A 26,200-nucleotide genomic window follows, 5' to 3' on the forward strand; every position below is an offset into this window, starting at 1 on the left:
ATCTATCATCTATCATCTATCTATCTATCGTCATCTATCATGTCTGTCTAACCCTAACACTATCATATCTTTCTCTCTCTCTCTCTCATCTATCTATTATCTATCATCTCTATCATGTCTGTCTAACCCTAACTCTCTCTCTCTCTCTCTATCATCTATCTATCTCTCTATCTCTCTATCTCTCTATCTCTCTATCTCTCTATTTATCTCTCTCTTTATCTATCTATCTATCATCTCTATCATGTCTGTCTAACCCTAACTCTATCATCTCTCTCTCTCTCTCTCTCTATCTATCATCTATCTATCTCTCTATCATCTATCATCTATCTATCTATCTATCTATCATCTATCATCTATCTATCTATCGTCATCTCTATCATGTCTGTCTAACCCTAACACTATCATATCTTTCTCTCTCTCTCTTTCTCTCTCTCATCTATCTATTATCTATCTATCATCTCTATCATGTCTGTCTAACCCTAACTCTCTCTATCTATCTATCATCTATCTATCTCTCTATCTCTCTATTTATCTATCTATCTATCTATCTATCTATCATCTATCTATCTATATCTATCTATATCTATCATCTCTATCATGTCTGTCTAATCCTAACTCTATCATCTCTCTCTATCTATCTATCTATCATCTCTATCATGTCTGTCTAACCCTAACTCTATCATCTCTCTCTCTATCTATCATCTATCTATCATCATCTCTATCATGTCTGTCTAACCCTAACTCTATCATCTCTATCTATCTATCTATCTATCTATCTATCTATCTATCTATCTATCTATTTATCTATCTCTATCTATATATCTATCTATTCTGTTTTCTCCAAAGTAAGACCTCCCCTGATAATAAGCCCAATCGGGCTTTTGAGCGCATGACAATAAGGCCAAGCACTTATTTCACGGTTCAAAAAATATAAAACAGGGTCTTATTTTTGGGGAAATACAGTATCTATCTATCTATCTATCTATCTATCTATTTATCTATCTATCTATCTATCTATCTATCTCTGTCCATCCATCCATCCTTCCATCTATCTATATGTATCTATCAATTATCTCTGTCTCAATTTATCTATCTAATATTTATCTATAATCTTTCTCTCTGTATAGCTCTCTCTCTCTCACACACATTTAAGCAGAAATATAACTAATAGTCCTCCCTCCTCCTATTTTCCCAACAACAACCCTGTGAGGTGGGTTGGGCAGAGAGAAGGAGAGAGGGAGGGAGAGAGAGAGAGAGAGAGAGACTGATCCAAAGCCACCTAGCTGTTTCCATGCCTAAGGCAGAACTAGAACTCACCTTCTCCTGGTGATTGGCCCAAAGTCACCCAGCTGGCTCTCATGCCTAAGCCAGGACTACAGCTCATTGTCTCTTAGCAATTGACCCCAAAGTCACCCAGCTGGCAACTGTGTCTAAGGTGGGGCTAGAACTCACCACCTCCTGGTTTCTAGACCGGAACCTTAACCACTGGGCCAGACTGACTGAGGCCAGTCCTGGCTGGTGGGAGAAGCGGCCCTTGGCTGATGTAGTTTTTCCGTCTCTTTCAGAGTCTGAGACAAAGCAGAAGAGGAAGATAGCCGAGATCTACCAAGTGCTAAACAATGAGCCGGTGGACATTGCTCCCCTCCGGCGCATGGCTATCAGCGAAGGAGGCCTTCTCATGGACGAGATTCGCTGCAAAGTGTGGCCCAGGCTGCTCAACGTGAACATAGACGACCTGCTGCCTCCGCCAGGTGAAGCCCTCCGGTTCTGACCACCTGCCCAGCCTCGGAGCATAGGGGTGGGGTGCGAGCCCTCTGCAGCCCTTAATTTTGATGCTCTCTGAACTTTCATTTACCTGACTAGGAAACATGGTAGAAGGGAGTGGGGGTTGTGGAGAGGAGGAGGAGGAGGAGGAGGACTGTGGGGTCCTCATATCTTGGTTGTTTTCTTGAAGACATTTCATGACCTAGCTAAGCAATATCATCAGTGTTGGAGGGAGGTTTGCAGAGAGAAGAAGGAGCAGGAGAAATGGTGGAGTCTTTGGTGCTCTCTGAGGTTGGCTGTTTTTTGCAGACATTTTGTTACCTGACTAGGGAACATCAACTAGGAGCCTGAATGGCGTAGGAGGCTAATGCCTCCTACTAAGGCAGCATTTAACATCCAGCTGCCTGCAATTACTGCGAGTTCAATTCTCACCAGACTCAAGGTCGACTCAGCCTTCCATCCTTTCTAAGGTGGGTAAAATGAGGACCCGGTTTGTTGGGGCAATAAGCTGACTTTGTATAAATATACAAAAGGATGAAGGCTATTGCTTAACGCATTGTAAGCCGCCCTGAGTCTCCGGAGAAGGGCAGCATATAAAAATAAATTTAAAAAAAAATCAGTGCTAGAAGGGAGTGGGGGTTGCAGGGAGAAGAAGGAGGACTGTGGGGTCTTTGGTGCTCTCTAATCTTGGTTGTTTTCTTGAAGACGTTTCATGACCCAGCTAGACAACATCATCAGTGTTGGAGGGAGGTTTGCAGAGAGAAGGAGGAGCAGGAGAATGGTGGAGACTTTGTTGCTCTCTGATCTTGGCTGTTTTCTTGCAGGCGTTTTGTTACCTGACTAGGGAACTTCATCAGTGCTAGAAGGGAGTGGGGGTTGCGGAGAGAAGGAGGAGGACTAGGGGGGTCCTTGGTGCTCTCTAATCTTGAAGACGTTTCATGACCCAGCTAGGCAACATCATCAGTGTTGGAGGGAGGTTTGCAGAGAGAAGGAGGAGCAGGAGAATAATCCTGCTCCTAGTTACCCAGCTAGGTAATCCCTAGGTAATCCCCAGCTAGATAACATCATCAGTGCTAGAAGGGAGTGGGGGTTTGTGGAAAGCAGGAAGAGGACAAGGACGGTGGGAATCCTTGCTGCTCTCTGAGCTTGGCTGTTTTCTTGCAGACTTTTCATGACCAATTGGGTAATATCATCAGTACTAGATGGGAGTGGGATTTGGGAGGAGGAGGGGGGCTGGTGGAGTCCTTGGTGCTCTCTGAGCTTGGCTGTTTCTTGCAGACATTTCATTACCCAACTAGATAACATCAATACTGATAGAAGGGAATGGGGCTTGGGGCAGGGGTGGGCTTCAAACATTTTAGCAAGGGATTCTCTGCCCAGTTGCTGGGTGGGCGTGGCCTAGTTGGCCTCCTGCACCACAGCGGGGGTGTGTGTGGCATTTTTGCCCTCCCTGGGCTCCGGAGGCTTTCCTCGAGCCTCCAGGAGGACGAAAACGGCCTCCCCAGGCTCCGGAGGCCCTCTGGAGGCCGGAAACAGTCCCATTTCTGGCCTTCCCGAACTTCCGGTAGACCCGTTTTTTGCCCTCCCCGAGCCTCCGCACGAGCCCTGCACTTACCTGCATCCAAAACGGGCCGTGTAAGGACTCCTGGGAGGGGAGGGGCCAGCCAGGAGTGAGATTTGGGGGTTCTCCAAACTGCACAGAATCTTAGCTAGAAGTTCTCTCCGAATCCCTGCAAACCCCCAGCAGCCCACCCCTGGCTTGGGGGAGGAAGAGGAGGAGGATGATAAGGACTATGGGGTCCTTGGTGGTCTCTGAACTTGGTGTTCTGTCCCCGTCCCACACACGCACCCCCACAGACGGCCCGGAGTTAATAAGCCACACGACAAAACTCTTTGAAGATAAAGCTGGCAGCAACCCAGTGGCTAGCTGCCAATTCAGACTTTACTCACACAAAACAAAGATTAGACTGCAAGCATTCCGATAAAGCAGGCAGAGTGTCAACAATACAAGGATTAATCCAAATGCAGTCCGATAAAGCAGGAAAAGTCCAGTAACGCAGAGATCATGGATTATTTCTAGTTTTTGCTCGTCACAAACTGAACCGGCCACCACACCCACATTTATACCCTGTGGGGTGTGGTCCAGTGACTCAGCTAATCTCTGGCACGCCTTCCCCTCTGCTGCAAATGCTTCTCCCTGCGCCTCTGCCGAGGGTCCAGCCAGCACTTATCTTCTTCGTCGCTGTCCACCTGTACCTGTGGGGACGTGCTTGGCTCTGAGCCTATCTCTTGGCCTTCGGTGTCCTCCGGAGGCATTGCCAGAGAGGAGGGTCCTGGAGAGGGAGGCCTTGCCAACTCCTCTCCCTCACTCTCAGGGTCTGCATCTGTCGATCGCCCAGGCTCAGGCAACGGAGCCACAACACTTGGTTGTTTTCTTGTAGACGTTTCATTACCCAACTAGATTACATCATCAGCGCTACAAGGGAGTGGGGTGAGAGACTCACGGAACTGGCAACTCAGACAAACAAGCTAACCATAAACAACAACCTATTCAAGGAACCACCAAGAACGCTCCCAACAGCCACTAATCTATAAGGAAACAGTAAAAAAAAAAACCCACCTCCTTCTCACCCTGAAGGTATTATCTAGTTTGGTCATGAAACGTCTGCAAGAAAACAACCAGGCGCCAAGGACCCTACGATTCAACCCTGAGCTACAATGATTCTGAAGGATATGAATAAGAAGTTACTCTTTTATGAAAGTGCTTGATGTATTAAAAAGCTATGATGTTCTTCCCGTCGCAAACTGACCACAAATTGTAATCAGTAGAGCTAATGTGATACGACTTGATAAAAGCTCCCTTGGAGACAGGAACCTACTACGCCTTGGGCAAGACCACTTATCAGTAAGAAAGGAATATCCGCCCAAGGTGAAAATTAAAAGTAAACATGATAAGATAGTTGTTGTTAGGCAGGAAATTTTCGCCTTCGTTGAAAAAAAAATACACCATGACTAAACCATTTATCATGGTCACTTGGACTCTGCAGCCATTGCCATCTGTACAGCCTAAAAGCAGAGATTGTAGGGGGAGAAACGACTTATAAGGTAGTCCTCGACTTATAACGCTTCACTTAGTGATGGTTCAAAGTTACAACAGCACTAAAAAAAATTGATCTATGGCCATTTTTTCACACTTAACGACCATTGCAGCATCCCCATAGTGACGTGATTTTACATTCGGATGCTTGGCAACTGCATTTACGACGGTAGCAGAGTCCCGGGGTCACCTGATCCCCTTCAGACGAGCAAAGTCAATGGGGGAGCACGATTCACTTTTACAGCCGGGTTCCTAACTTAACAACCGCAGTGATTCACTTAACAACTGTGACAAGAAAGGTCGTAGAACGGGGCAAAATTGACTTAACAAATCTCACTTAGCAACATAAATAAATTCTGGACTCAATCGTGGTCCTAAATCGAGGACTACAGGTAATCCCGAACATACGGCCGCAATTGAGCCCGACATTTACGTTACTAAGTGAGAGATTTGTTAAGTGAGTTCTGCCCCGTTTTACGACCATTCTGGTCATAAATTGCTAAGTGAATCATTGCCGTTGTTAAGGTAGTAACCCAGTTGTTAAATTAATCCTGCTTCCCCGTTGACTTTGCTGTCAGAAGGTCACAAAAGAGGATCACGTGAGCCCAGGACCCTGCAACCGTCATAAGTATGAGTCAGTTGCCAAGTGTCTTAATTTCAATCTCATGACTCTGGGGATGCTGCAGTGGTCGTAAGTGTGAAAAACGGTCATAAGTCACTTTTTTAAGTGACGTTGTAACTTTGAATGATTACTAAATGAACTGTTGTAAGTCGAGGACTTTTTATAATGTTGGTTAGTTGGAAACCGAGATTCCCTGTCTGCCTGAAACTCCTTAACCATCTTTTTAAGGGATGTCAGAACCCAAAGCAGGCCTGGCTTGAAATCGTCACGGTTTAAAAGCCTATTTTCTTAGTTTCCTGATTTTCTTTGTACTTACAATTAACTATAATATTCTTCGCTGTTCCGTTTAGAGGAAGAACTTCGGGAAATAAGCAAGGATTATCAGCAAGTCCTGTTGGACGTAAGGCGATCCCTCCGACGTTTCCCGCCAGGTATGGTGATCGGTCGATCCTTTTTCTGACCATGAAAACTCCGGACTGTCCTGCAAAATGATCTGGGTTGAAACAGACTCATTTACTGCAGCTTCCCCGAGGAAAGCGGAAGGATTACAGGTAGTCCTCAACTTACAACAATTCATTTAGTGACTGTCTGAAGTTACAACGGTGCCGAAAAATGGGACTTATGGCCGTTTTTCACATTACAACCATTGTACCATCCCCTAGGCAGTGTTCCATGAATCACTGCAGTGTCTCACATTTTAACGTTTTATTAGTTTATCAAACCATAAAATACAAAGAGAAATTCAAAAAAGCAATAGAAAACTAGGAGGATAGAAAAGAAGAAAAAAAATGGTGTAAAGAGGGAAAAAGAAAAATAACGGGGAAGCCGGATTCACTTACTAACCGTATTGCTAACTTAACAACGGCAATGATTCACTTCACAACAGTGGCCAGAATGGTCGTAAAATGGGGCAGAACTCACTTCGCAAATGTTTCATTTAGCAGCAGAAATTTAAGGCTTGATTGTGGTCATAAATCGAGGATTACCTATACGTTTCTGCAACAGTCTGCTGTTTCTTATGTGGTTGTGTTAATTCCTGGGTCCGTCCCATGGTCCTTTGCTACAAAACAAGGAGAGTTGGATGTTCTCATAGTTACGACCGGTTGCTTAAGCCACCACTTGAATACAGGGCATCCTCAACTTACAGCCATTCGTTTAAGTGACAGTTTGAAGTTACAAAGGCACTGAGAAGAAATGATACAGGACCGTTTTTCACACTTACGACCATTGCAGCACCCCCAGGGTTACACGTTCAAAATTCAGACCCTTAGCAACGGGTGTGTATCAAATAACTCGGCTCATACGATCACATTTTGCGACCTTTTGGCAAGCAAAGTGTCAGGCCTTTGCCGCATTCACTACTGTGGGAAATAGGGAGGGGGGATTGTATTGAGCCGTGATGGCGAACCTATAGCACGCGTGCCACAGGTGGCACACAGAGCCATATCAGTGGGCACGCGAGCTCAGCTCCAGTGTGCATGTGTGCGCCAGCCAGCTCATTTTCGGGCCTTCTGGGCCCACCGGAAGTAGGGAAACAGACTGTTTCCTGCCTTCGGAGGGCCTTGGGTGTGTGTGAGGAAGGCCTGTTTTTTGCTCTCCTTTCTAGGAGCCTGAGAAGGGCGAAAACAGCCTTCCCCACCCAGATGGCAAATAGGCTGTTCCTGGCCTCCGGAGGGCCTCCTGCGGGGTGGGGAAGGCTGTTTTTGCCCTCCCCAAGCTCCTAGAAAGGCTCTGGAGCCTGGGGAGGGTGAAAAATAGGCCTACTGGGCCCACCATGCCATCGTGTGCCAAAAGCAGGGGGGCGTGGGGGGGTGTCATACACACATGTGTGGGGGCGGGGCGCATAGAATTATGGGTGTGGGCACGCACGTGCTTGACCCCTCCTCCCCCCCGCTTCCTCCACTTTTGGCACATGATGGCAAAAAAGTTAGCCATCACTGGTATAGAGCAAGGGTGATATGTAGTCAAAACAACATTCCTTTCTCAGAGAGTCAAGGACATCTTGCCCTGCACCTGGAGTGGTGTGACTGGGAGGCATCTTCAGTTGGGACGGTGCTTTGATTGGACCATGTGATGGACATGTGGATGCTGGACAGGGTCTTGAACTTTCTTTTGGGTGGGGAAAACCTGGAAGCTTTCATATTTGGGTTTTCCCAGATGTGCCAATACGACATCTTTAATAAAATGGAACTTTGAGGAACGAAGCCGCGGAGTCTTCTTTCGTTGGGGGTGTTACTTGGAACCTTGACACAAAGTCAAAGCCAGATTTACTGAACAACCGTGTTCCTAACTTAATGTGATTCACTTAACAGCTGCGGCAAGAAAGGCCGTAAAATGGGGCAAAACTCATTTAACTGTCTTGGTTAGCAAACATTTTGCGCTCTATTGTGATAGTAAGTGAAGGACTACCGTATATACGACACATTGCCAAAAAGCTACATGTGACCTGGTTCCGTAGTTACAACCTTCCCCTCTGCCCCCAAATTCCCCCGCCCCGCCCTGCCCCGCAGCTACATGGTGGCATTTTGGGTGCCAGACTTTTGCAGCTATTTGCATTGCCCTGCAGAGAAGCAATTGCAGAAGTTTTGGGCAAAAACCAGCATTCATTTCTGGTTTCTTGACAAACGCGCCCCTTGGATAACCGTGGATTCACTTAATGACGGCTACATTTGCTTAACAACTGCCGCAAAAAATTGGGTCCAGTCACGGGGTGACCTGCTTCCCAACTGTCACAACTTATTCCATCAATTTTCTTATGTATTCAGAAGGTTAAAATACAAAAGAAAAAAAAATGAGTCGTGACTTAGGACTGTAATTGCCAGACTGAATTAATAGAGAAGAGAGAATAGAAACAGAAACAAGAACAGAATAAAGAATAGAATTAAATAGAAAACAACGGAATGGCATGGCATAGAATGAATAGAGAATAGAATAAAATAGAGAATGGAATGAAAATAGAATAGAAAATATGGAATGGAATGGAATGGAATTCTTTATTGGCCAAGTGTGATTGGACACACAAGGAATTTCTCTCTGGTGCAGAAGCTCAATGTGCATATAAACAGCAAGTAATAGGTCATAGATCATAAGACATAAACAACAAGTGATAAATCATAAGAAACCAATAGGAGAAGATAGCAGGAGAAATGAGAAGATGAGAAACGAAGGGCTGTGGGAATTAAATGTTCAGCAGAGGGATGGCATGGGGGGGGCATCTTTGTGTCTAGTTGTTTTGGCAATTACTATCTCGAGAACTCCCCGTGCAGGATCCTTCCCCTTCCCCAGCTCAACCCAATGCTTGCGATCTTGTGGCTATAGCAACACCCCAAGTGACCCAGAACAAGTCAATCTTTAGAGAGCCTTTTCCCGGTGGATCTGCCTGGTGCTTCCTCTTGGCCAACAGAGTGTTGGTTTGAGCTCCACATTGTAACATGCTGCCACCGGTCTTAAATTAATACTTCTTACCATGCCATTCAGTTACTGACTCCCACAGCCCAGGTCAGTATGGGTTGTCCTCAATTTAAGACCACCATTGAGCCCAACATTTCTGTTGCTAAGTGAGATGCTTGTTAAGTGGGGTTTTGCCTCCCATTTTTCAGCCTTTCTTGCCACAGTTGTGAAGCAAAGCACAGAAGTTCTTAAGTTAGGCACACGGTTCTTAAGTGAGTCTGGCTCCCACCCACCCACCCACCCCGTTGGCTTTGCTTCTCAGGAGGTCACAAAATGGGGATCGCATGACCCCGGGACACTGCAGCCGTCATGAATGTGAAGCGGTTGCCAAGCGTCTGAATTTTTGATCGTGTGACCTTGGGGGAATCCGGCAAAGGTCGTAACTCTTGACGGTCGTAAGTCACATCTTTCACTAAATGAACTGTTGTAAATTGAGAACTACCTGTAGTGCTTCAAATTGGACTGAGATTTTTGGAAAGCCCCTGCGGTAGGAAAAGAACCAGTGGTGGGTTGCTCCCGGTTCGCACCGGTTCGCAAGAACCGGTAGTAAAAATTTGTAGTAGTTCCGAGAACCGGTAATAACATTGGCTGGTCACCTGCCCTAAAGCAGGCAAATATTAGTCCAAGGTCCGGAACTGGATAGTGGAAATTACAAGTTATAATATAGAGCTGAAACCAAAAGTTTTTTTATTGGGAACGAAACCAGATAAAATAAGGAAAAATGGTACTTGATCCTCCACATTACTACTGCAGTTAGGATATTATACGCACAAGAGTGGAAAAATGAAATAATACCCACAGAGAATAAACTGATTTGGAAAATTTCAGAATGCGCAGAGGCCGATCGGTTAACAAAATTACTTAGGAACCAAAAAGACTCTGAGTATTACGGATGTTGGAACCTATGGTATATTTGGGTGAAAGAAAAGAGGGGGAAATGAAATGGATCTTATCAGTGATTTAAATTGTATAGGCGCATATTTGTGTACGTTCGTCGCAATAACTTTGTATGTATATATGTAAAGAAATGGTTTTTAAAAAATGGAAATAAACTTATTGATTAAAAAAAAAAAACCTGGCTGGTCATGCCCCCAAACCAGACTTTTTTTTTTTTAACTTTTAAAAGCATTTTTTCTACAACCACTTGGGCCGAAAAATGTTTTTAAAAGTAAAAAAAAAAAGCCACTGATGATCCCCCAGCTCAGCTGAGATCGTCAGAGGCTTTTCAAAGCATTGTTTTCTGCAACCTCTTAAGGTTGTAGAAAAAATGCTTTTAAAAGGAAAAAAAAAAAGTTGGCCATGCCACCCAGTGACATTACCCCCCCCCCACCAAGCCACACCCACAAAATAAGCCACGCCCACAGAACCGGTAGTAAAAAAAAATTTAGAACCCACCCCTGAAAAGACCTACCGGTAAGTTCCTGCATTTGTTTCTCGTTAGATCGGGAATCGATCTAGCAGCCCAAGGTGCTGGGTAGGAGCTGAAAAGTTTAGGAGCCTGATTATAAAATATAATACAGGTAGCCCTCCAGTTACGACTGCAAGGGAGCCCCAAATTTCTGTGGTTAAAGCGAGACATTTGTCAAGGAGCCTGAGTGGCGTAGGAGGCTAATGCCTCCTATTAAAGCAGCATTTAACATCCAACTGCCTGCAATTACTGCGAGTTCAAATCTCACCAGGCTCAAGGTCGACTCAGCCTTCCATCCTTTCTAAGGTAGGTAAATTGAGGACCCAGTTTGTGGGGGCAATAAGCTGACTTTGTATAAATATGCAAAAGGATGAAGGCTATTGCTTAACGCCTTGTAAGCTGCCCTGAGTCTCCGGAGAAGGGCAGCATATAAATCAAATTTTAAAAAAATAAAAAAAATAAAAAAGTGAGTTTTGCCTCATTTTACAGCCTTTTGTTCTGACCCAGCCTTTGCAGAAGCAAGAAACAGACTCCTGGTCACGAAAAACCCTTCTTTATATACTTCTTGTGAATTAATGGCATTCACCCACCAAAAAGTCCAGGCAACAGACCTTCAAGGAGTTAACTGCAGTACAGACCTTATCAGTTCCTTGCGATAATTGCAAGCTGAAAGGCTGAAAATTAAGTTCTGGCAAGCAGTCTCTGTGGCACGAAACACGATGAGCAAAATCTTCAGAAATACGAACGGTTGTCTCCTACGACCACCACTCCCCTTTCCTTTGATTTATTCCCCAGCCAGGGAGGGGCCATTCAGCATCCACGTGTGCCTTTGCTTCCCGAGTCGACTCCTTGTCCTCCGTTGCTCACCTCTCCTAACTGCTCTGCGCATACGTTCATCTGGAACAGGCCCCAGCTGTTCTTCCTCCTCACTCATCTCAGCCTCCAAAGGCAGCTGCCTCTCCGGTGGCTGGGAAATGTTGGACGGCCCTGGCTCTATCTCTGCGTCCGATGCAGAGCATCCATCAGAGCCTTCCCCAGGCTCCAGAGCTGGCCCAAGTTCCTTCCCAACCTCCTCATCGTCCGAGTCTGCCGCCAGCTCCACTGGCAGCTGGCAGGCCACTACACCTTTCTTGCCACCGTTGTTAAGCGAAGCACAGAAGTTCTTAAGTTAGTAACACGGTTCTTAAGTGAACCCGACTTCCCTGTTGACGTTGCTTATATAAGAAGGTCACAAAAGGGGATCGCGTGAGCGTCATAAATGCGAGCCGCTTGTCAAGCATCTAAATGTAAATTACGTGACCACGGGGATGCTGGAACGGTCATGTTAGGAAATGATTATTACCTAACTTGTTGGGTTGGCAATATATAAACCATAAATATAGCTTTAAGACTGCTGTATTGCATCATACTGTGTCCTGATTGGTTAGCTCTGTAGCCAATGTCCTTAAAAGGGAGCTAGAAACATGATTGGTTTCTCTTTGCTGATATCTTTGCTGTTTTTGCTCTCTGATATCTCTGTATGCTACTGTTTGCAAATCCAGAAGAACTGTTTATTGTGAATGACTATGACGACTGGTAAGAAGACTTTGTTTATTGGATTATCCCTGGACTATTGTTTTACTATCTACTGCTTTATATGTGAACGACCTGGACTTTTTATTGGACTGTGCCTTATTACTATTTCCTGAAAGTAAACACAACTCAGCGTATCTGTGTTATTTCCTAACTACTTTCAATTGCTTTTCATGTGCACACTCTTGCTACTCAAGGGTTGCTCTGCGAATTCCTCAACAGGTCGTAAGTGTGAAAGACGGTCCTAAGCCCCTTTTTTCAGCACCGTTATAACTTGGAACGAGTCACTAAACGAATAGTTGTAAGTCGAGAATTACCTATCGATTGTCCATCCTAGCTTAGTGGTTCTTTGTGAGAACAGGATTCAGGTAAGCATCGTTTCCTTCGGCCGTTGCTTCGTTCACTCTTCCTCTCTCCCCTTCTTTCTAGACATGCCCGATGAGCAGAGAGAGGGTCTCCAGGAAGAGCTGATAGACTGCATCCTGCAGGTTCTGCAACGCAACACACAACTCCATTATTACCAGGGATACCATGACATTGTGGTCACCTTCCTTCTCGTGGTGGGGGAGAGGTTGGCCGCCACCCTGGTGGAAAAACTCTCAACGCATCACCTCAGGTATTTTAATCTCCCAGCGTTTCTCAACCTTGTCCGCTCGACGATGGGTGGACTTCAACTCCCAGAATTCCAGGCTGGCTGGGGAATTCTGGGAGTTGAAGTCCACCCATCTTCAAGCGGCCAAGTTTGAGAAATACTGCTGTAATTTATTGAAATATCTGTAGTTGTTTATGGGTCTAGAGCAGGGGTCGGCAACCCGCGGCTCTGGAGCCGCATGTGGCTCTTTCATCCCTTTGCTGCGGCTCCCCGTTGCTGGTTGGCGCCACAATTTTGAGAGGAGCTTCTGCTTCGGGAGGAAGCACGGCGTTCCAGGAAGAGACTCTATGGCAAGAGGCGGTCTTTCCAGTCGGAAATGCAGAATGGCGTGGAAGCTTTCAGCTTTGTTCGTCACAAGGTTTGACTGGCCACCACGCTCCCTTTTATACCCTGTGGGGTGTGGTCCAGTGACTCAGCCTAATCTCGGGCACGCCTTTTCTTCTGTTGCGCGCGCTTATCTCTGCGACGCTGGCGTGGATCCAGCCAAGACTCATTACCCTCATCACTGTCCACCTGTGGCTGCGTGGATGTGCTTGGCCCCGGCCCTATCTCTTGCCCTTTGGCGGACACCGAAGGCATTGCCAGAGAGGAGGGTCCTGGAGAGGGAGGCCTTGCTAACTCCCCTTCTTCACTCTCGGAGTCCTCTCCTGCCGATGACACAGGCTCAGGTAACGGAGCCACAACAGTTGCTGGTCGGCTCCACAATTGATAGGGCTTTCGGTTAGGACAGGTAGAGGAAAAAGGATGCCGGGCTAGGAGGAGACTCTATGGTGGGAAAACTGGACTTCCAGTCAGCAAAGGAAAAAGGACGCCATGCTAGGAGGAGACTCTATGGTGCGGGAACCGGACTTCCGGTTGGCTCCAGAATCGAAGGGGGGGCTTCCGGTTAGGACCTTTGTGGCTCTTTGAGTGTTTAAGGTTGCCGACCCCTGGCCTAGAGGTAGCTCTTGCATTAATGTCAACGTGAATACATATAGTCCTCGACTTACAACAATTCGTTTAGTGACCGTTTGAAGTTACAACGCCACTGGAAAAAGTGACTTACGACCATTTTTCCACAGCTCCAACTTTTGTAAACATCCCCACGATCAGGTGATCAAAATCCAGACGTTTGGCAAACTGGTTTCACATTTATGACGGTCGCAGTATCCCAGGGTCACGCGATCCCCTTTTGCGACCCTCTGACAATTAAAGTCAATGGGGAAGCCAGATTCACTTAACAACCGGGTGACTCACTTATCAACCGCAGTTGTGATTCACTCCGCAGTTGTGGCCAGAAAGGTCGTAAAACGGGGCAAAACTCCCTTAGCAAACGTCTCATTTAGCAATGTAAATTTTTGGGCTCCATTTCAGTGGTGGGTTGCTACCGGTTCATCCCGGATTGGGCGAATCGGTGGGCAGCTCCGCCCATCCGCCCGGATGCTTCCATGCACGCGCAGAAGCGTTGCGCGCGTGAGCGCCCACGAGCGAACCGGTAGCAACGGCTTTTGAAACCTGCCCCTGCTCCATTTGCAGTCGTAAGGCGAGGACTCCTTGTGCTGTACTTAAAATCAGGATGGATTTGATTTAAATCGAGTTGATTTAAGTCACAATTAAAATCATGATTTAAATCACTAGTTAAAAGGCTTGATTTAAATCAAGTCAATTTAAATCATAATTTTTAAAGAGCAACTGTCATCTCTGCTACTCCTTTGACCCACCGTTGACTCACCGATAGTCCCAGCGTTGCAGAATATACAGCCTCCTGCTACATAACTCAGCTCCGTTTCATGCTGAATCAACAAAATTATTTATGTATCTTAAATAGAAAACTATCTTACGATAGATTTTTATCCCAAAAGTTTTTTATTAAAATAAATTCGATAAAAATAAAAAAAATCCGATTTAAATAAAAAAAAATCTGATTTTTTTTTTATTTTTTTTTAAAAAATCATTGATTTTTATCCACCCTGCTTAAAATCCAGAAGATATTTCCTTCATTGCAACACAACATTCCCTATTGGTGCACTTCACATATAACACATCCAAACACTTTACATGGCACATTTTGGGTGTCTTATTTCCCACGTCTTGCCCGCATCTTTAACCCTAAATTCCTGCCCCCCAAATGAAATGAACAAACTTCTGATGTTTAAACCAAACACAGGACAACACACCAGTGGTGAAACGTAAAATTTGTTACTACCGGTTCTGTGGCTGTAGCTTGGTGGGGGTGGGGGTGGGTAATGTGATGGGGGGGAGATGGCCAACTTTTTTTTTTTACTTTTAAAAGCATTTTTTCTACAACCTCTTCGGCAAAAGAAGTTGTTAAAAAATGCTTTTAAAAGCCTCTGACGATCCCAGCTGAGTTGCCTGATCATCAGAGGCTTTTTTTTTCTTTTAAAAGCAAAAAAAAAATGCTTTTAAAAGAAAAGAAAAGCTTCTGATGATCAGGCAACTCAGCTGGGATCGTCAGAGGCTTTTAAAAGCATTTTTTTGTACAACCTCTTCGGCCGAAAAGGTTGTAGAAAAAAATGCTTTTAAAAGCCTCTGACGATCCCAGCTGAGCCTTGCGATCTTCAGAGGCTTTTTTTTTTTTTTTTTTACTTTTAAAAGCATTTTTTTGGCCGGAAAAAAAAATGCTTTTAAAAGTAAAAAAAAAAAAAAGCCTCTGATGATTGCATGGCTCAGCTGGGCATGGGGGGGGCAGGGATTTTTGCTACCGGTTCTCCGAACCCCCCCGCCTCCATCGCTACCAGAGCCGGTCCGAACCGGGAGCATTTCACCCCTGAAACTCACCCAAATGATGGCTCCACCTCCCTTCCAGGATGTTAGAGAAAATTGCCGACTGTCAGCTTTTCCTAAACATCCTTTGTGGAGTATAATAAACACGAATATTTCTCGGATTGCAGTTTGCCTCACTTGTATTTGTGTCCGTTTGTGTTGTCCCTGTGATATTGCAGGATGTTCATGGTTTGTATATGTGCGCGTGCGCTTCACCCTTGTTGCATTCTAACTTTTTGCTAATCCTTTCCTGGTTGCAGGGATTTTATGGACCCAACCATGGAAAACACCAGGCACATTTTAAATTATCTGATGCCCATCATAGACCAAGTGAATCCAGATCTCCACGATTTCATGCAAAGGTATTCTTAAGTTTTAGGATTTGTTTTTTGTTTTTTTTTTCAAGTTCAGGTAGTCCTCATTTTACAATCCTTTGTTTAGTGACTATTCAGAGTTAGAACAGCACTGAAAACAGTGACTTATGAACAGTTTTCACACAACTGTCGTAGCATCCGCATGTTCACAAAATCAAAATTTGGGTGCTCAGCAACTTAGTATGTTATTTAAGACAGTTGCAGAATGTTAACACATCATTTTCATTGGGAGCTCTTCCCTTCCCTCTCCTTCCCCCTCCACCTACCCACCTCCCTCCCTCCCTCTCTCCTTCTTTCCTTACTTCCTTCCTTTCCTTCTTTCCTTCCGTCTGTCCCTTCCCTCCCCTCTTCCTTCCTTCCTTCCTTTTTCTTTCTTTCTCTTTCTTTCTTCCTCACTCTTTCCCTTCCCTTCCTTATTCCCTTCCTTCCTTTCCTTCCTTCCTTCTTCGCTTCCTTCCTTCCCTCCCTTCCCTTTTTCGTTTCTTCCTTCCTCCCTCCCTCCCTTTCCTTCCTTCCCTCCCTCCCTCTTTCCTTCCTTTCTTTCTCACTTTCCCTTCCCTTCCTTATTTCCTTCCTTCCTTTCCTTCCTCCTTTCCTTCCTTCCTTCCTCACTTCCTTCCCTCCCTTTCCTCTTTCGTTTCTTCTTTCCTTCCTTTCCTTTCCTTCCTCCCTCCCTCTCCCTCCTTCCCTCCCTCTCCTTCCTTCCTTCCCTCCTTCCTTCCTTTCTTTCTCACTCTTTCCCTTCCCTTCCTTATTTCCTTCCTTCCCTCCCCTCCCCCCTCCCTCCCTTCCTTCCTTCCTTGTCATACAATCACCATTTATAATCTTCCTAGCCGGCTTCTGACAAGCAAAGTCAATGGGAAAAGTCAGATTCGCTTAACAACTGTGTGATTCACTTAACTGCAAGTGATTCGCTTAACAACTGTGGCCAGAAAGGTTGTAAAACAGGGCAAAACTCATTTAAGGGCTGCCTCGCTTAGCCGTGGAAATTTTGCGCTCCATTGTGGTCATAATTCGAGGATCACTTGTAAGGAGGCATTTAATCTGTATCAATGGTAGCATTTTGAATTAAGCAAGAAGCTCCTATGACTCCTCATGGAGTTCCCCCACTCAAGAATTTAACCCCAAAATTCTCTCAAAAACAGTCACTGTGAGAGGGACCTTGGAGTCCTAGTGGACAATCACTTAAACATGAGCCAGCCATGTGCAGCAGCAGCCAAAAAAGCCAATGCGATCCTTGGTTGTATAAACAGAGGCGTAGAATCAAAATCACGTGAAGTATCAGTACCGCTTTGTAAAGCCTTAGTAAGGCCACAGCTGGAATCCTGCATCCACTTTTGGTCCCCACATTACAAAAAAAAAGAGGTTGAGAGTTTGGAAAAAGTTCAGAGGAGAGCAACTGAGCAGCCAAAAAGAAAGAGAAAGGAGGGGGAAGAAGGAGAAGGAGGAGAAGAAAGAAAAGAAAGAGAGAGAAGGAAGGAAGGAAGGAAGGAAGGAAGGAAGGAAGGAAGGAAGGAAGGAAGGAAGGAAAGATAGATCAGTAGCCAAAAGAGCTGATAATATCCTTGATTGTATCAACAGAGGCGTAGAATCAAAATCACGTGAAGTATCAGTACCGCTTTGTAAAGCCTTAGTAAGGCCACAGCTGGAATCCTGCATCCACTTTTGGTCCCCACATTACAAAAAAAAAGAGGTTGAGAGTTTGGAAAAAGTTCAGAGGAGAGCAACTGAGCAGCCAAAAAGAAAGAGAAAGGAGGGGGAAGAAGGAGAAGGAGGAGAAGAAAGAAAAGAAAGAGAGAGAGAAGGAAGGAAGGAAGGAAGGAAGTAAAGAAAAGGAAGGAAGGAAGGAAGGAAGGAAGGAAGGAAGGAAGGAAGGAAGGAAGGAAGGAAGGAAAGATAGATCAGTAGCCAAAAGAGCTGATAAAATCCTTGATTGTATCAACAGAGGCGTAGAATCAAAATCAGGTGAAGTATTAGTACCGCTTTGTAAAGCCTTAGTAAGGCCACAGCTGGAATCCTGCATCCACTTTTGGTCCCCACATTACAAAAAAAAGAGGTTGAGCGTTTGGAAAAAGTGCAGAGGAGAGCAACTAAGAGGATTAAAGGCCTGGAAACAAAAAACATATGAAGAAAGTCCCAAAGGTACTTTTTTTTTCAAGAGGCAACTGAACTTTCTTGTTTTTCTTTGAAGACGTTTCACTTCTCATCCAAGAAGCTTCTTCAAAGAAAAAAACAGAAAGTCCAGTTGCCTCTTGAAAAAGCACCTTTGGGACAACCATGACCTGGATGGCTGAGAATCTCCATAGACATATGAAGTACAGTTGCAGGAATTGGGTCTGGCTAGTCTACAGGAAAAAAGAACTAGGGGTGACATGATAGCAGGGAAGGAACCTTGGAGGTCATCTAGTCCAACCCCCTGCTCACGCAGACCTGTACTAGGGATTCGAACCACCGAACTGCCGACCTTTCTTACCGACAAGCTCAGTGTCTTAGCCACTGCGCCACCTTGTCAGACCTATTTGAGGGGCTGCCCCAAAGAAGAGGGAGTCAAGCTATTCTCCAAAGCACCTGAGGGCAGGACAAGAAGCGACGGATGGAAACTCATCAAGGAGAGAAGCAACCTAGAACTAAGGGGAAATTTCCTAACAGTGAGGACAATTAACCAGTGGAACAGCTTGCCACCAGAAGCTGTGGTTGCTTCATCATTGGAGGTTTTCAAGAAGAGATTGGGCAGCCATTTGAAACGGTAGAGGGTCTCCTGCTTCAGCAGTGGGGTGGACTAGAAGATCTCCAAGATCCCTTCCCCATCTATTCTGATTGGGGAAAAGCTGGGGATCCATCTGGTACCTTCTTTTTGGGCTCCATTTGTGTTTTCCTTGAAGGAGAAGAATTTGTCTACACTCTGAAGAGAGGAAAACGGTCCGAACTATTTGCTGAGTGGATACAGATATTTAATATGTTTACATATTAAACATTTTTTCCTCTTTTTTTTTTTTTTTGCACAGAGCCGAGGTGGGGACCATCTTCGCCCTCAGCTGGCTGATCACCTGGTTTGGACACGTCCTGTCTGACTTCAAGCACGTGGTGCGGTTATACGACTTCTTCCTCGCCTGTCACCCGCTGATGCCCATCTACTTTGCGGCAGTGGTGGGTGTTTCCGCAGGGAACGCGGGGTGGGCCAATCATGGATGGGGAAAGGAAGAGGAGAGCCATTCTGAAGGGGATCCATGTTGCTTTCCGGTCCTGTGACCCCCAGAGGGGCTAACCAGGAGCAGGAGCAACAACGTCATCTGACTCATGATTTCCCTTCTCTTTCCCCTGTCTTTCTCTCCTTCCTTCTCTCCTTTCCTTCCTCCCTCCTCATCAAGATCTCCCTTCCCTTCTCTTTCCACTCCTCCACTTTCCTTCCTTCCCGCCCTCCCTCCTTTTCCTCATCTTCCTCTCCTTCCTTCCCTCCTTCCTCAAAATCTCCCTTCCCTTTCCACTCAATCCCCTCCACCCTTCCCTCCTTCCCTTTCCTCCCTTTTTCCTGTTTTTTCCTCCCTCCCTCCCTTTCTTCCCTCCCCTCCCCTCCCCTTTCCTTTTTTGTTTCCTTCCTCCCTCCTTTTCTTCTCTCCTCCCCCTCCCTTTTCCTCCCTCCCTCTCCTTTTTCCTGTTTCCCTCCTTCCTTCCTTTTCTCCCTCTCCTTTTTCCTGTTTCCCTTCCTTCCCTTTTCTTCCTCTCCTTTTTCCTGTTTCCCTCCTTCCTTCCCTTTTCTCTCCTTTTTCCTGTTTCCCTCCTTCCTTCCCTTTTCTTCCTCTCCTTTTTCCTTTTTCCCTTTCCTTCCCTTTTCTCCCTCTCCTTTTTCCTGTTTCCCTCCTTCCTTCCCTTTTCTTCCTCTTTTTCCTGTTTCCCTCCTTTCTTCCCTCCTTCCCTTTCCACCCTTCTCCTTTTTTCTGTTTCCTTCCTCCCTTCCCGCCCTCCCCCCTCTCCTTTTTTTGTTTCCTTCCTCCTCCCTTCCTCCTCCGCCTTCCTCTTCTCCATTACGCTTTCCTCCCTTCCCTTCTTTTTCCCTTCCCTTATAAGACACACCACTTCCAACTGGTTGGGGTGGTGTACAATTCTCCCCCACCCCTCTCCAAATCTAACTCAAGGGAAGAAAAGTTTGGAAAGGCTTCGGTGGGAGCCTTTGACCTCCTCGTCATCACAAAACCCGGAAGGGGGAAACGTCGTCGGCACTGCCAGTCGGCCGAGCTGAGTTCTTCTTTTTGTTGCTTCCCTTTGCAGATCGTGCTCCATCGGGCCCCGGAGGTTCTGGCCTGCGACTGCGACATGGCTTCCGTCCACCACCTGCTGTCCCAGATCCCCCAGGACCTCCCTTACGAGATGCTCATCAGTCGGGCCGGGGATCTTTTCGTTCAGTTCCCGCCTTCGAAGCTCGCCCAGGAAGCTGCTCAGCAACAAGCCGAGAGGTGAAGAGAGGCCTCCTTCCCTGGGGGGTTTCTTTGGCCAGACGGGCTCCACCAGTGGTGGGATTTGAATAATTTAACAACCGGTTCGCTGCCCTAATGACTGGCTGGGTGGGCGTGGCCATGGTGGGCGTGGCCAGGGGGTTTGACAGGCAGCACTTGGCCTCCTGCACCCCCCTGGGAGCAAAAAAGGGCCGCGGGGGGTGGGAAACACTCCATCTCCTCCCACTCCCCGTTTTGGGCCTAGGAGGCCTCCTTGCAGCCTCCTGGAGCAAAAATGAGCTGCAGGGGGGTGCGGCGCCCCCCTCCCCAGGTCCCCGTTTTGGGCCTAGGAGGCCTCCCTGCACTTACCTGGGAGCCAAAACGGGGCGCGTGGGGACTCCTGGAAGGGGTCAGCAATTTAACAACCAGTCGCCCGAACCGGCTGAATCCTGCCACTGGGCTCCATGCCACCATCCTTGGTTAGACCTTTGTGGCATACAGTTCCTGTATCTGTATTACTCGCCCTTGTAGAGTGCAGAGAGAGAGGAAGGGAGTGGGCTTTGACCTTCAAAACAATCCGCCCATTTCTAGAAGGTTCTATACAGGAGCCATTCCAGAAGGATCAGGAGTGGCAAGACTCAAGCTTGGTTCAGGGTCCACCTTCAGTTCCTCAACTGTGCAAAAAATATAAGGTTTAGTTTAGGCAGCGTGACTAGTATTATGAGATAAACCCAGGAGCCAAAACACAGCACACAGCACACACAGTCTCTAGATCAGTGGCCATCAACCGGTGATCCGTGGACCACTGGTGGTCTGCGAGAAAATTTTGGTGGTCCGCAGAAAAACTTTGCATTTTTTAGATTGCACTAAATACTACTTATCTTTTTAAAAAATTCGTATTAGTGGTCCACGGGATTTAAAATTATGAATTTAGTGGGTCCCTGAGGTCCGAAAGGTTGGTGAACCCTGCTTTAGATAATTAACAGTGGTTTTATCTACAGCTAAATATATACCTTATCATACAGCTACCGTGTTTCCCCGAAAATAAGACCCTGTCTTATATTTTTTTGAACCCTGAAATAAGCGCTTGGCCTTATTGCCATGCGCTCAAAAGCCCGATTGGGCTTATTATCAGGGGAGGTCTTATTTTGGGGAAAACAGGGTAGATAGATAGATAGATAGATAGATAGATAGATAGATAGATAGATAGATAGATAGATAGATAGACAGACAGAGAGACAGAGAGACAGAGAGACAGAGAGAGAGACAGACAGATGTAGTTAGGTAGAGGTAGGTAGGTAGATAGGTAGGTAGGTGGATGGATGGATGGATGGATGGATGGATGGACGGAGAGATACTGTGTTTCCCCGAAAATAAGGCCCTGTCTTATATTTTTTTGAACCCTGAAATAAGCGCTTGGCCTTATTGCCATGCGCTCAAAAGCCCAATTGGGCTTATTATCAAGGGATGTCTTATTTGGGGGGAAACAGGGTAGGTAGGTAGGTAGGTAGAGAGAGAGAGACAGACAGACAGACAGACAGACAGACGTAGTTAGGTAGAGGTAGGTAGGTAGGTAGGTAGGTAGGTAGGTGGGTGGGTGGGTGGGTGGGTGGGTGGATGGATGGATGGATGGATGGATGGATGGATGGATGGATGGACAGAAAGATACTGTGTTTCCCCGAAAATAAGGCCCTGTCTTATATTTTTTTGAACCCTGAAATAAGCGCTTGGCCTTATTGTCATGCGCTCAAAAGCCTGATCGGGCTTATTATCAAGGGATGTCTTATTTTGGGGAAAACAGGGTACTGACACAGAGAGAGCAATGAGATCCCGACGAGAGAGAACGTGAGGAGAAGAAAACACCCTCTAATGGCTTCCCTTATATAGGCAGCTTCTGCCCAGCTTCTTAAAGTGGCAGTAACCCTGCTGCCTCATTCCTATTGCATCAGCTTACAGTTGCCTCCGCTTACAACCTTCCATCAGCTTACAGCTATTAAATCTACATAACCTGACATAAGGAAAGAAAGAATTCCTGCCAGGAGAAAAGAGGGGAAGCAAAACTCCCTAATACAGGCGGTCCTCGACTTACGACCCCAGTGGAGCCCCAGCATTTCCGTTGCTAAGCAAGACAGTTGCTAAGTGGGTTTTGCCCCTTTTCCCAACCTTTCTTTCCTCAAGTGAATCACCACAGTTGTTAAATGAGCGACACGGTTGTTAAGAGGATCTGGCTTTTCCCATTGACTTTGCTTGTCAGGTCACAAAAAGGGCTCATGTGACCCCGGGACACTGCAACTGTCATAAATGTCAGTCAGTTGCCAAGGGTCTGAATGTAAATCACATAACCCTGGGAAATGCTACAACGGTCATAAGTGTGAAAACGGTCATAAGTGTGAAAACGGTCATAAGTCAATTTTTCAGTGCTGTGGCAACTTTGGTCACTTAAAACAAACTGTTGTAAGTCGAGGACTACCTGTATAGGCGGCTTCCCAAAAATAAAAAATATAAAAAGAGAGTTTATCATGAATAGATGATCACCAATGTCCATTTCTCCTTGGGAACAATTTTATTAATTTTCTTTTCATTCATCCCTAACTATAAAGAATCAGTTGGCGCACTTGTATCACAATGGAGCCCAAAATTTCCGTTGCTAACTGAGACATTTGTTAAGTGAGTTCTCCTCCAATTTGCAACTTATCTTCCTTGCCACCGTTGTTAAGTGAATCGCCACGGTTGTCGAGTTATCAACCCCGTTATTAAGAGAATCCGGCTTCCTCCATTGACTTCGTCCGAAGGTCGCAAAAGGGGATTGCGTAACCCCCAGGCCGCTCCAACTGTCATAAATACGAATCAGTGGCCAGGCATCCGAATTTTGATCCCGTGATCACAGGGCTGCTGCAACGGTCGTATGTGTGAGACACGGTCCTACCAAGTCCCTTTTTTCAGGTTTTAACATTTTTTATTGCGTTATAAAATATTATAAAATACAAAAGAAAATGGAAAAGCAGTGGGGAGGGAAAAGGAGACGAGCCCCCTTTTCAGTGCCATTGTAACTTCGAATGTTCACTAAGCGAACGGTTGTAAGTCGAGGACCAGCTGTATTTCACAACTGAAGTCCCTCCCTTCTTTTTTCTTCTCCCCCCTCCCCCTTGCAGAACGGCGGTTTCCACCTTCAAAGACTTTGAGCTGGCTTCATCCCAGCAACAGCCGGACACCATCCTCCGCCAGCGCTTCCGAGAACAACTCCGGGCAGAGGAAAGAGCCAAGTCCCTCTTAGCGACCAAACCCAGGACCAACCGCTTCGTCAAGCTGGCCGTGATGGGGCTGACGGTGGCGCTGGGGGCGGCCGCCGTGGCGGTGGTCAAGAGCGCCCTCGAATGGGCCCCCAAATTCGAACTCCAGATCTTCCCCTAAGGCTGAAGGACAGAAGGAACGTCCTTTCTCATCTCCTGCTCTCCGTGAGCTGAAAACCATCTCGGCGGAAGACAAGCCGAGTTTTGAGGCCAGCAGCCCTGAATCCGTTCCCTTCTGCAAAGCAACCTTCCGCCGTGAAGAGGGGACCGTTGCCTTGGGCTGCTACAGGCTGGGTGGTCTCAATTTCTGCTCGCTCTTCTGGCCAGCTAAGGGGCAACTCTTCTCCACGAAGACCCCCCTTCTGTCCTCCGGATGAACAGAGAAGTCTCAGTGCAGCCGTTCGGGGGAAAAACTGTTGTTCCTACAATTTTATCCGAAGGAGAGACAACCGGCTTGGGGATCTTGAGAATTTCTCCAAGCAATTCTGGTTGCCTGTCTTAACCAAAAATGGAAGGAGATAGTTTCTTGGCGGTTGCCAACGGCAGGACTGGATTCTCGCTGGTTCTCGTTTCGATGTTTTGATATTCGATATTTCGCGTTAGCCGGAAAGGAAAACAGCAGGAAAAGAAGTTTTGTTAAACGCACAGAATAGATCAGCAATTTGGCAACTTTTGGTTTTAGACTTTGAAGTATTCTGGGAGTCGAAGTTCCACAAATCTTAAAAATGGCCGAGGTCGGACACCCTTCGAATAGATCATCTTCGGACTTTCAAACTTGATCTGGTTGCCATCCGGAAAAAAAGATCAAAACCAGATCACCCTGTTTGAAGGGGGATACAAAGGAACCTTCCCCCGACGAAAAAAATTAGAACTTTTCTTTAACTGCATGACGAATTCTCAACAAGGAGGTTCACTTAATCCATAATCCACAATCCTCCCCCCCCACACACACACACACTACAGAAGCCTCTCTCACAAGTGTCCTTACCCAACTTTCGCTACCTTTGATGGACGAGTTTCTTGGCTATCTTGGAAGCGACCGAGCAGAAGATAAGAACCAAGCCCTCTCGATCCCTGAGCCAAGGACTGTTCGCTTTGACAACTTTGAACATTGCATCGATCCAAGAGTAGGGCTTGGTATTGAGGTGAACAAACAAAGAGTCCTGCCACGTTCTTCAGGCTGAACTCAAGATGTCGTTCAGAAACCACAGCTTCCAGAAAATGTCAAGAGCCGCCTCCTGGAAGCATCTAGACGAGGGATCTCCAACCTTGGCAACTTTAAGATTTGTGGACTTCAACTCCCAGAGTTCCTGGCTGAGGAACTCTAGGAGTTGAAGTCTACAAGTCTTAAAGTTGCCAAGGTTGGAGACCCCTGGTCTAGACTTCACCTCTGTGTGTTTTTCTTTAAAAACAGTTGCATTGAATTCTCCTCTGTGCCGAGACGTATGGCTTCTTCTGGAGGAGAAGCAACCCACTACACCCCCAAGTTGTCCTTCTCATATGCTTATGGACCTTCTCTTCCAGACGAGCTCAGGGCTGGTGCCAGAAAGTCCGTGCCTTTTCTCCAAGGGGTTTGGATCGTGCTTTGCGCGTGGTTCCAAAGACCACTTTAACCCAAGAAGCTGGTTGGACTTCCAGCCTCTGCTTTTGCCTTGAAGTTGAAGTAGTCATTGAGATATTTCTAGAGTTAGACGGACCAGGGAGGGTCACCCAACGTTTTTCGATAACGCGTTTTGGACTGTAACCATCCCTCCGAAGGCGGAGGGGAGCATGGGTAGACCTTTCCCCCAACAATTTGGATCAAACACCCCGGTGTCGTATCATAAGAAGCAGGGTGGTGCCATCCGAGCAGCAGTGACAAAACAGGAGAGGAAAAACCGCAAAGAACGCTAAGAAATTCCTAACCTCATTTTTTGTTTTTTAAAAAAAGCACTTTACAAAAATAATTTCTAAAAGAAAGGAACAGGCTTTTAATGGAGAATTAACTTAAGGCAGGAAAGTGCTCTCTCAATTTTTGGGGTGGGTTGTCTGATGTCTCTTTCGTTTAAGAGTTATTTTCTTCCGCGTCTTCGGATCTGGCCAATTTAGCTGAGGAAAAATTGAGCCCTTAAACTTTTGATTTCTAACCACGGGAAATACGCAGTGCTCCGAAAGAGAAGTTCCGCTTCATCGTATTTCCTAAGAACCGTCCCGAGCACTTATTTTATTTTATTCGTCCAGCAAAAAGTAGGAATTCAGACAAAGAAAATCAAAATGTGGCAGGGACAATAAGACATGACGGTGCACTGGCACACGCCCCCTTAGGGACCTCACAAACACGGAGCGAGGTCCTCGGTTCAGCGTCGGTCAGCAGAACCTTGATTTTTGACAGATTGTGTGAAGGCTTGAGTCCTTTCCTTCCTACCGACATCCGGAGTCCTATCCATAGAAAACGAGCATTATCGAGGAGCGAACGGGGAAAACTAAGTAGAAATAATTTGGAGTTTGCACTGCAGCCTAGAAAAATTAGCCTGGGATTTTGCTGGTTATTTGCACTTCTGTCGGAGAAGTAAGGACAGCCATCGCTGAGAAATGAGCCTGCCCCACCGGTGGGATTTACCGGGACCCCATTGCTGCTGGGAAGTTTCCTTACTGCTTCTCATAAATGAAGCAAGAGGCAGCCTTTGCCGTGAACGCCAACTGATGGCATCTTTCCACTTTCACACAATCCCGGGCAGCCCTGAAATCCCCACAAAATTAATGTGCCCACCTGTCCAGAGCATCTCACTCACCTGTTGC

At 46.3% G+C, this 26,200-nt stretch overlaps 1 protein-coding gene across 1 annotated transcript in view; it reads left to right on the forward strand.

Moving 5' to 3' along the window:
* TBC1D20 (TBC1 domain family member 20) overlaps positions 1–24,719 on the forward strand; it is a 35,500-nt gene extending 10,781 nt beyond the window's left edge. The window contains exons 2-8 of the mRNA XM_070940264.1: positions 1,566–1,751; positions 5,834–5,914; positions 12,343–12,529; positions 15,589–15,690; positions 18,708–18,849; positions 19,969–20,153; positions 23,285–24,719. Coding sequence (XP_070796365.1) covers positions 1,566–1,751; positions 5,834–5,914; positions 12,343–12,529; positions 15,589–15,690; positions 18,708–18,849; positions 19,969–20,153; positions 23,285–23,543 — 1,142 coding nt within the window. The 3' untranslated portion in view covers positions 23,544–24,719. The remainder of the gene's footprint in view (positions 1–1,565; positions 1,752–5,833; positions 5,915–12,342; positions 12,530–15,588; positions 15,691–18,707; positions 18,850–19,968; positions 20,154–23,284) is intronic.
* The last annotated feature ends 1,481 nt before the right edge of the window (positions 24,720–26,200 follow it).

Source organism: Pituophis catenifer, unplaced genomic scaffold (genome assembly GCF_029215685.1).
Source record: "Pituophis catenifer annectens isolate HBS135680 unplaced genomic scaffold, rPitCat1.0.hap2 SCAF_3, whole genome shotgun sequence".
Taxonomy (NCBI): Eukaryota; Metazoa; Chordata; class Lepidosauria; order Squamata; family Colubridae; genus Pituophis; species Pituophis catenifer.